At 42.9% G+C, this 11,676-nt stretch overlaps 1 protein-coding gene across 1 annotated transcript; it reads left to right on the top strand.

Moving 5' to 3' along the window:
* The first annotated feature begins 1,100 nt into the window (after window positions 1–1,100).
* Window positions 1,101–5,438, top strand: LOC109877319 (transcription factor Sox-8). Its single transcript, XM_020469600.2, has 3 exons — window positions 1,101–1,769; window positions 2,169–2,398; window positions 2,709–5,438. The coding sequence occupies exons 1-3, from the start codon at window positions 1,360–1,362 to the stop codon at window positions 3,476–3,478; spliced, it is 1,410 nt and encodes a 469-aa protein (XP_020325189.1). The 5' UTR covers window positions 1,101–1,359; the 3' UTR covers window positions 3,479–5,438.
* The last annotated feature ends 6,238 nt before the right edge of the window (window positions 5,439–11,676 follow it).

The following is an 11,676-nucleotide window of genomic DNA, read 5'->3' as shown; positions in this document are numbered from 1 at the left end:
GTCCGCAAGCACAGGAAACGAACGACTTTCATCTCCAACAATGAAGTGGCTGGGCAGAATAGAGAGTTAATGTGACGCTTAATCCAAGTCCCCGACGTGGATAAATATTATGACATATTTGTAATACCTAGAAACTTGTATTTCATATCAAAACGTTTTCTATGCAATGGTTTAAATTAAAATTCCCCCTTGTCAACATGACATAAATATTCTCTTTGTCATTGGTTGTTTTAAACACATATTTACCATTATTTATCTAGGATTTAAACGCAATTCTTTCAAAAGCGTCAGCATGTTATTTGATGAAATCTTAAACAATAAACACATCTGTTTATGAGTGTTTTAAACTTAGCAGAGCACTGAGGACATTAAGATTGTTTTATATGATTCGGTATCATCTACGTGACCACTAGGAATCAAATTGCAAAGCTAACGAAATATCACAAATAATATAGGATTATGTCAAATATTTTTTGAAATCACAATATTGCTTAAATATGTACTTTTTTGGCCAGGATAAATGCATATTTACTAGGCTACCTAACATAAGGATATTGAAATAAAGCATATTATTGTGAATAATGCAATGCAACTTAATAGTGAAATAGTCTAGAAAGTATGGAACAAAAGTAAAGTATGACTCCCAAGTTTCCCAAAATATTTTACATACCAAAACATATCAGTACGTTTATGGAGGACTATTCTATAACTATTCTTTATACATAACTTAGATTCCTTGATGTGTAAATACACTACTGGACGTAAGATTGGAAATCGTTTTTTTTCTGACACTTTCATGTTTGTGATAAAGTTTAGTCAACATTGGAGGTGTTTTCCATTCATTAAACAACAGTTTACTCAAATAGGTAGGCTAATCCACACTAAACGAGAGAGGGCATGCTGGGGTGAGAAGGAAAACATGAAAACAATATGACACAAACATATTTTTTTTTAAATATATTTTTTTTACATATGACTTGTCATTCAAAACCCCAACCAATCGGAAACGAAAATGGTGATAAGGCTCAACCAATCAGAAGCAGAAGGTGGAGTGAGGGCTCCAAACTTCAAGTAAAGTTCCTCTATCGCCCAAACTCTGCACTCACTGTGAAGACTGCTGCGTCCAGAACTGTACCACCCCTGACAGGACAGGACAGGACGAAGAAAAACAAACAGAGAAAGGGAAAACAACGGAGTTTTAGTTGATGTTGTGAAGGAGTCTACCTACCATGGTTCAGCGTGCGTAAAATGCGCAATTGTTCTAGCTCATTATTTCACTTGAAAAGTCGGAGACACTAAAAAATAAATAAACGACACTAAAGTATTTACACCGGATATAATCCTTTTGAGGCTGATCAAATGTTAAAAATGACCGCAGAGCATGACAAGTCCATCAGCGACCCACCGTGTAGCCCGGCGGGGACTACGAGCTCCATGTCGCAGGATGATTCCGACTCGGATGCGCCCTCGTCGCCAACTGGATCAGATGGATCACTCCTCGCTGGTATAGGAAAGAAACTGGACGGCGAGGATGATGACCGATTCCCAGCCTGCATACGTGACGCGGTGTCGCAGGTTCTCAAGGGATATGACTGGTCCCTCGTTCCCATGCCCGTTCGGGGAAATGGCTCGCTGAAAAATAAACCCCATGTCAAAAGACCGATGAACGCGTTCATGGTGTGGGCGCAAGCGGCGCGCAGAAAGCTGGCGGACCAATACCCTCATCTGCACAATGCGGAACTGAGCAAGACTTTGGGGAAGCTATGGCGGTAAGTAGGACCAAGTGGAAATGTTTATAACAAAAATATATCATTTACATAGGCCTATCAAACAAAAACAAGTATACTTGATACAGTAAAATGTCTGAATCTGATTTTAAAGAGATGTGTCACTAAATAGAAACGAATTAGGTCATCACTCCAGTCACTATTCTGTGAAGTCTATGCAGTTTATCAATAGAAAACATGCACATTTTTGCAAAATTTAGAAAGAAAAACAGGGAGGAAAGTACATTTTTCCACTTTGGATAATTGTGGGCCTAATGACCAGAATTATCTTCCCTGTTTAAATAGGTCTACTTAAAAAAGTGTATGGGTTTTATAATTAGGCCATTACAATGCACCAACTGAATAGTTCATTTACATGTTATGTTCACACTATTACCATAGCTTACTCTCAGAGAATGAGAAGCGGCCATTTGTGGAGGAAGCAGAGAGACTTCGGGTGCAGCACAAAAAAGACCATCCCGACTACAAGTACCAGCCTCGGCGTCGGAAGAGTGTGAAACCTGGGCAGAGTGACTCCGACTCTGGTGCAGAGCTGGGGAATCACATGTACAAGGCTGAACCAGGATTGTTGGCAGGCATAGCCGATGGACACCACCACCCTGAACATGCAGGTGAGTTGATGAGAAAGAATGTGTCAAAATAGCACAATTAATATCTTATGTAGTCAACAATTTGGATTTATGACGTCTAAAATGGCTAAGGACAGTCAATACTTTACAATGTCTGTTGATTTTTAGGAGCTAATTGTGCGGTAACTGCTAATAATATTTAGATTTTACAGAATGTCCCCAAAGCTTCATGACATTCTAAATTCAGTAATTTATTAAATGTGATCAAATGTGACTATATTTCGATCACTTGGACCATTCCCAAGTGTGGTGTTCAACACAGCTGACTTGTTTCTGTTTCACCATCCTCAAGGCCAACCCCACGGTCCACCCACACCCCCCACCACCCCCAAAACGGACCTGCACCACGGGGGCAAACTGGACATGAAGCACGAGGGACGGCGCCTGCTGGACAGCGGCCGACAGAACATCGACTTCAGCAACGTGGACATCTCCGAGCTCAGCACCGACGTCATCAGCAACATGGAGGCCTTCGACGTGCATGAGTTTGACCAGTATCTACCGCTCAACGGCCATGCCTCCACCGCTGGCGCAGGCGTGGACCACCACGGCCACCATGGACCAAACCCTGCATCTGGTGCTATCTCGTATACATCATACAGCCACGCCACAGCGAACGGTGCCGTTTGGAGCCGCAAGAGTGCCACCATGTCTGCCTCTTCCTCAACTTCTAGCGAGGCGGTCCCACAGCACCGGGCCCACATCAAGACGGAGCAGCTGAGCCCCAGCCACTACAGCGGCGACAGTCACTCTCACAGCTCCCCCTCCCACTCAGATTACTCCCACTCCTACACAGCCCAGACCTGCGTGACGTCATCCGCAGCTGCAGCTGCAGCCTCCTTCTCCAGTTCTCAGTGTGACTATACAGACCTCCAGAGTTCCAACTATTACAACCCCTACTCAGGCTATCCTTCCAGCCTGTACCAGTACCCTTACTTTCACTCCTCCAGAAGGGCGTACCACGGGAGCCCCATCCTCAACAGTTTGTCCATTCCCCCCACCCACAGTCCTCCCACCTCCAACTGGGACCAGCCGGTGTACACCACCCTATCCAGACCGTAGGTGACTGTTCATTACTCACCAGGGACGTGTTCATCAATATGTTTTGCAACGGACAACGAAGATGACCATTTCTTATTCGACAAGTCCAAGTAGTCCCTCCCCTTTTTGTTTGTTTGGTGCCCAATGAACACAACCCTGGTCTCATGGAAATGTGAGAACTGGAGGACGAGGATTGGAGGGTGCTCGGCTATCCCCGGGCCAATTTGAACATATCGAAGAAAAAATATCGAAGTGCCTGCTGATTTTATACAAACCGTTTTTGTTTTACCTTACCCATGGAGAGACAGAAAGACTGACTTTGACAAAGAAATCAAATCAAAGGCGAGCCAAAATTCCTCTGTGAGGAGTCGGAACCCCCCCCACACACACATCTAGTACAGCCACGCCTTCTTCAAGTTCAGGGTTGTGTTCATTAGGGCACACAATGGAAATGTTTTAAGATATATTGCAACGGAAAATGAGCTTTTCTTATTTCTTCTGTTTGGTGCATAATGAACACGACCCAGGTCTGCACATGTTGTTGTGTTGTGTGCACCGTTGAGACAGCAGCGTGTAGGCCTGCCACGTACTTGTGTAGGAGAGAGAGAGAGAATAACGCTTAGGCCCAAGTCCTTGGTGAAGCAGATGGAGAAACAGATACTTTTGGAATGAAGCTCTGGGATTAAGGATTTTTTCACAGGCTGAATCCCATATGGCACCCTATTCCCTATATAGTGCACTACTTTTAACCAGGGCCCATAGGGTCTGGTCAAGTAGTGCACTACAGTATGAGGCTGAGCTGTATAACTTAAAAATGCACACAGATATTTACATCAGTGGACCAGTCTTAATTCAGTTGTTCATTTGAATTCTTAAATGTTCATTTTGTTGTTATTTTGATGTTAGAAATGTCTTAAATATGTATTTATGTTCATCACATTATTTCCCGTGTCATTTCCAATGTCGTCGTTAAACACCAGTAACAAAGTAGGGGTCTATCACAGTGTTTGTTACATGGAAGTGGGTGGGTGCTGGATCTAAGTACAGTAGAAATTCCATAACCCATTACTACATTTTATATCATCATTCCCTAGACGACCAATAATGAACATTGTCTCCATTCCAAGTTGCAGGAAAGCAAAGTGGGACCAATAGAATAGATCTATTTGAATATCACATGATGCAACAGATACCAATCGACCAATAGAATGCCACCTGATCCAACAGGTGCCTGGAAGCTATGCTTGACCAATTGCGATTAGTCATGATGTGGGGTTTAAGGAAGTGGGGTAAGATAACACCAGACACACTGAGTAATGCGTCAGCTGGACTCATGCAGACAGGACGACACACAGATGTGTGTGTGTTCGTGTGTGTGTTGTCCTAGGGGACCAAGCATGAACAAGTAAGGACAGAACAGTTGTTTTGATTGACTAAGCAGCATACTGTACTGTTATCTGAGCTCATCAGGGCCACCGAAAGCTTACAAAGAAAGACAGAGAGTCTTCTTATTCACTATGACAGAATGCATGTGAGAACGTTCATGTATGTGTTTTGGGTCAATTCCTCAGAAGTCATAAGGTGCCAATTCACTGTAACCCAGTTTACAATGAGCAGAACGTATTTGTGTCTTCTAATGCTTTATCATCATTTCCCAATTGGATTATTAACAAACTTCATGCAGCATACAGTACAATCAGTAATCCACACTACAGAATCAAATAATCTCTACGTAATCTTAATCTGGTGCCGTTTGTAACAGCCTCAATGTCTGTTCAGTGTGTCTTTGTACAGAGCACCATACTCTACTTTATGTCCACAGAATGCAGTGTTTTTCTTTATATTATCGCAGTGTATGTTTTTAATGACTAAGCTGTGAACTATGTCATCATCTATATTAACTAGGTCATCCACACGCCACAGCTAACCCATTTGCTGGCCGTTTCTCTGTAAAGAAATAAAAATGAACTTTTCTCATTGACTGACTGTGCCTTTTTTTTTTATGTAAATGTGATATTATGTGATAGGTTGAAGTTAGCCTGGTCCCAGATCTGTCTGTACTCTTGCCAATTCCTATTGTCATTGTTTGGCATGACATCACAATAGGATGATAGGATGATATATTTTCTCAACCTCCAGTAATGATGGATTCAGCTAAATAGGATCACGACCACAGAATAGGGTCACGACAACAGAATAGGATCACGACAACAGAATAGGGTCACGACAACAGAATAGGGTCACGACAACAGAATAGGGTCACGACAACAGAATAGGATCACGACAACAGAATAGGATCACGACAACAGAATAGGGTCACGACAACAGAATAGGGTCACGACAACAGAATAGGATCACGACAACAGAATAGGATCACGACAACAGAATAGGATCACGACCACAGAATAGGGTCACGACAACAGAATAGGATCACGACAACAGAATAGGGTCACGACAACAGAATAGGGTCACGACAACAGAATAGGATCACGACAACAGAATAGGGTCACGACAACAGAATAGGGTCACGACAACAGAATAGGATCACGACAACAGAATAGGGTCACGACAACAGAATAGGGTCACGACAACAGAATAGGGTCACGACAACAGAATAGGGTCACGACAACAGAATAGGGTCACGACAACAGAATTGGGTCAAGACAACAGAATAGGGTCACAACAACAGAATTTGGATCACGACAACAGAATAGGGTCACGACAACAGAATAGGATCACGACAACAGAATAGGGTCACGACAACAGAATAGGGTCACGACAACAGAATAGGGTCACGACAACAGAATAGGGCCACGACAACAGGATAGGGCCACGACAACAGAATAGGGTCACGACAACAGAATAGGGTCACGACAACAGAATAGGGCCACGACAACAGAATAGGGCCACGACAACAGAATAGGGTCACGACAACAGAATAGGGTCGTGTTAAACGTCCTCGGTCAGCTTTGTGGAACGTTCTAAGCAGCAGATATTGAGCAGCTTGAGGTGCCGTCTGTTTTGCTCCACCCTCCTCCTGCTCTCACATCTGTATAGTAGACAGCAGTTGTCGAACACAGAACCATGTACTACAGACTAAAGGAGAACTACACCTAAAAACAACATTTTTATATTTTATTCATTATTTCACTGTTAATAGAATCTCAAAATGCATCTTCATAACACATTTTGTTCTGTGCTGAATTCCTGAAGAACATGACTGCTGCGTTGCCATGCTCAATTTGGGGATTGTATTAACAGCAGAGTAATGAACAAAATATACAAATATCCCTCACCCATCTATAACATGAATATATTAGTAATGACAGTTCTTCATTTGGAATTTTTGTAAAGTGTTTATTGAAAACTGGAAAACTGAAACTTAAAACTGTCTGTAGGATGCCACAGAGTCGCTGTAGTTAGTTTTCCTCACTACAGGCTTCCATTTGAATCAGTTAGTTTTCACTTGAAAACCTATGCTAAAATAAAATACTATTTAAGGTTCCATCAGTCTTTATTTCTGTCACCATTCTGTAGGCCACATCACACACACACACACACACACACGCACACACACACACACACACGCACACACACACACACACACACACAGACACACACACACACACACACACACACACACACACACACACACACACACACACACACACACACACACACACACACACACACACACACACACACACACACACACACACACACAGCTCTGGGAAACCCCTCCCATCTCTGATGTGGGTAGTTGCACTGTAAAAAAGAAGAAGAAAGAACCTCAATAGTTCAAACGGAGTTAAACTTACAGGCAAAGAAGACCGAGAATGTCTGCCTGTCTGTCTGCCTGTCTGCCTGTCTGCCTGCCTGCCTGCCTGCCTGCCTGCCTGTCTGCCTGTCTGCCTGTCTGTCTGTCTGCCTGTCTGCCTGTCTGTCTGTCTGCCTGTCTGTCTGTCTGTCTGTCTGTCTGTCTGTCTGTCTGTCTGTCTGTCTGTCTGTCTGTCTGTCTGTCTGTCTGCCTGCCTGTCTGCCTGTCTGCCTGTCTGCCTGCCTGTCTGCCTGTCTGCCTGTCTGCCTGCCTGCCTGTCTGCCTGTCTGCCTGTCTGTCTGCCTGTCTGCCTGCTCCTTTAGTCCACTGGGTAGAATCTAGAATGTTCAAGTTGGCACTAGCACGCATGCCACCAAGCAGCCGTCCCCAATGGGTCCGAGGGAGAAAGCCAAGTGCCAGCACTGAACTGCTGAATTTTAATGAGTCATTATGCGCTGGAGGGCCTCATTGTCTCCATTTATCCGGACGGCGAGAAAATAAATAATTGGACAGAAAATGGCAGGGCAGAGGAACTGACCAGTCATTAAGAGGGCTGTGAATGGACGATTAGATGCACATGGGGGCGGATTTTTTTTTCTCGAGATTTCCCCCTTGCCTGTTTCATATCGCAACAAATGCCCCGAAAACAACAAAACAACATCCACCAGTGGTAGCCCCTAACAACCACCACCACCACCACCACAACATAGAATCAGGAAATCATATCAGCACATAATGTTAATACCAAAAAGGAGAGAAGATAATACCACAGCAGATGGGGTGTGGGTGGTTCAGGAACGGCTTGTCGCTTTCCTCCTTCAAAGTCTGTCTTTTTCACCATTGTTTGCCAAATAGTTTCAGGAGGAACTCTTGAGAAAGAACAGAAGGGGCGGGGGGGCTTGGGTCCTGTTTCGTTGGAAAACGTCCTTTCACCATGTTTCTGCCGGGGCCCTCTTGAAAGCTCTACTGTAAATGAGTAAACAACGAGGCTGAAGTGGAGGGCTGTTCCCACTGACTGGAAAAGCAGAGCAAGTCAAACCTGAGAAACACTCCCATCTCCAACCTTAATGGGTTTCTAAGTATTTATTGCAGTTTTCAATGACATGAGAGTAGACAATGAACCAGTACAGCCATGGGATTCATGTGCCATTTGTATTCATATGAATGGAAAAAATGCAGAACATGCGCACGCACTGACACACAGAATGATAAGACACACATGCACGCAGGCGTACGCCATCAGAGTATTTGGTCAGTGAACACCAGATCTAGACAGGGTTAGTTCTGTCGGGGGATTTGTGTGTAGAACAGGGGCCACGGTCTGATGTACATTCCACCTGTCACAGCCATTGTTGACTGTAGGAAAGACGTGGTCTGGGACACATCCCATTACGGAACACTGGGTGAACCCAGGCACATCACAAAGCCACAACCACCTCACCAGATCCCATTGTTAGCAAAGTGGGTTCAAACCGTATTTGTTTTCTTAAAAATACTTCAGCTTCACTCGTGCAATGGAATCAATGGAATAAATCAAATCAAAGTTTATTGGTTACATGCACAGGATACAGCTTACGTGCTAACCCTCTCCAACAATGGAGTGCAGTATCAATACCAATATCAATCAATATTCAAATGCAAAATATGAAGTCCAAAATAACAGGAATAGTTCATAAAATGCACTCCAGCAGGCTCCATCACATTCTCAAAGAAAAGAAATGGCACCAGAAGCCAGGTTTGGGTTGCATTGTTATGACGGTGATAGATATCAGAGTTATAGTCTCACTGCTGTTAATGAGTCCCTGTTAATCTGCTTGTTTCAGGGAAACGGGGAGCTGCTGGGAACTCTGGGAACCCAGGGAACTCAGGGCCTGATTTGCAATGGAAATGAAGTGGACATAAAGTATTGTTAGTGCCTGCCTGCCTGCCATTGAACTAACCAGCCCTGCCTGCCTGACCGGAACCCACTTGATGCACAAAATGTTCCTGATAGAAGAGGGACTTGGTTGGGAGAAGCACCTTTCCTTCCTGCCTGCTTCAAAGCAAACCTTATAGAAATGGCGCTTTCATGGATTCTACGCTGAATTGTAGTCACCTTCACTATACGGAAAACGTTTGTGTGCTTTGGGTCATTACTGTCCAGATATCCTGGCTATCTGAATAAAGTAATTGTTTCTGATTGCTGGAGCTGATTGTTTTAGATAAATACAAAATGTCAGTCTTTTTATGTGTAGGCCTCCTTTTCTCTCAGGATATAAACATAAATCAATATAGATATAGAAGGTAAATAAATATACTAATGAAATATGAATATGCATATAAACTTATAAAAGTAGCAATGATTATAGCAAGGGAAAAGCTGTGAAATATGATAAGACAAAAGCTAATAGGCATATACATTTATTTTACCAGACAAGTCAGTTAAGAACAAATTCTTATTTTCAATGACAGCCTAGGAACAGTGGGTTAACTGCCTGTTCAGGGGCAGCATGACAGATTTGTACCTTGTCAACTCGGGGATTTGAACTTGCAACCTTTCGGTTACTAGTCCAACCCTCGAACCACTAGGCTAACCTGCCGCCCAATATATAGAATTATTTATTGAACCTTTATTTAACTAGGTAAATCAGTTAAGAACAAAATCTTATTTACAATGACAGCCTACCCCGGCCAAACCCAGACAACGCTGGTCCAATTGTGCACTGCCCTATGGGACTCCCAATCCCAGGCGGTTGTGATACAGGCTGGAATCAAACCAGGGTCTGTAGTGAAGCCTCTAGCACTGAGATGCAGGGTCTTAGACCGCTGCGCCACTCGGGAGCAGACATGTGACAAGCAACAGAAAATGCTTCTATAATAAAGCTGGTAAGTCTTAATTGACCAAATTACATAACAAAAATGCAAGTGCAAAAATGTATTGTGGTTGAAGTAACGTGCTTTTCAATGGCTACATCCAATTAGCAAACATCACTAACTTCCCAGAATGCAAACAGAACTTCCCAGAATGCAAACAGAACTTCCCAGAATGCAAACCAAAACTTTATTAAAGGTTGAACATATATTTATTTTTAAATTGAGGCTAGCAAAAAAAAAGTTAACCATGTTGTTAAAATACTTCAGCAACCTTAGTTCAACACCTAGTGAACTAATCAAGAGATTTTTGCCTTTTGGGAAGGCTAAACGAGGCATATTTCAGCCATAATCCGAGTCCGAGAGGAAGTTGTGTATTGCTGGTTGCTTGATTAATCATTCAACTTTGACAATTTTCTGATTTTTAAGAGGGGGTGTCAGTTAATAATTTAGTTGAATTTGTATGGCCTAAATTAATGAATGTATGAACTAGTATATGAAAGAAATCAATCTAGATAGATACTGTAGATGAAATGACCATATCAGTGGATTTAGATATAAATGTAACTATATAAATCAATATATGTCATCTTGATTGAAAAGTTTGGATATGGCCACGTGACCTTGGGTACCAGTCTAATGTCTTCTCTGAACCTGCACCACCTCTTGTTTGCTATTGAATCCCCAGCCTCCAAAACAAACACTCTAAACTGAATTTCATTCGTTCCGCCCCAGAGTTAATGACTTCCTGAATACATCAGTTTTATTTTGTGTCCTTTTCTTGTTCTTCTCGCTAAATCAAATACTGCGTTTTACTTGCATTTTACCAGCAGTGTCTTCTGAGTGACTGGCACGTTGTGGGCCAAGGAAAACAGGCTGCCAGACAGAACCAACATTGACTTAACATCGACTTCCCTCGTTCCACGAGGGCCCGGACAGAGGGGAAGGAGAGAGAGAGTGGGTCTTGGTGCCAGTGCATTCACCCTGCTGCCCCTGAATACGCCACTAAATTGGGTCTGGCTCCTCCAAGGACGACTATGTTTGGCCAGATGTTCATCACCAAGCAGGGCCCTGGATGGACTTCACACTATAGATGTAGACCCACATCATCCAATAGGAAAAGGAAACCGACCCTGTATTAGGCCAACAGCAGTTACACATTTGACGGCACCTAATTCACACATGTTCGATGAAACACTGGGTGTTAATATCCAGATAGGAAATATGCTGTGTGTTTACTGAATATGACAGATAAAGTATAGTGCCTTTCACAACTAAATCATTCTTAAAGAAATCAGCAGAACAGGACATCTGTTTCTGTGTTCACTGTCGAGAGGTTGTCATTTCCTGTCACTGAACAGTTGTACACGGTTTTTCACCTTCTCCTTTCTTTTGTCTGTTGTTTTCTACTTTCTCTTGGCACAGTTTCATGGTGAACTGGGTGATTACTTAATTTAGTTTGAACAGCCGCAAAACATTTTGATTGTCAACTGGGTGATTTTTTATTTAGTTTTATTTATTTCACCTTTATTTAACCAGGTAGGCCAGTTGA

Source organism: Oncorhynchus kisutch, unplaced genomic scaffold (assembly GCF_002021735.2).
Source record: "Oncorhynchus kisutch isolate 150728-3 unplaced genomic scaffold, Okis_V2 scaffold2395, whole genome shotgun sequence".
NCBI lineage: Eukaryota > Metazoa > Chordata > Actinopteri > Salmoniformes > Salmonidae > Oncorhynchus > Oncorhynchus kisutch.
The sequence above is the reverse complement of the archived record's forward strand: the minus strand, read 5'-3'. Positions and strand labels throughout refer to the sequence as shown.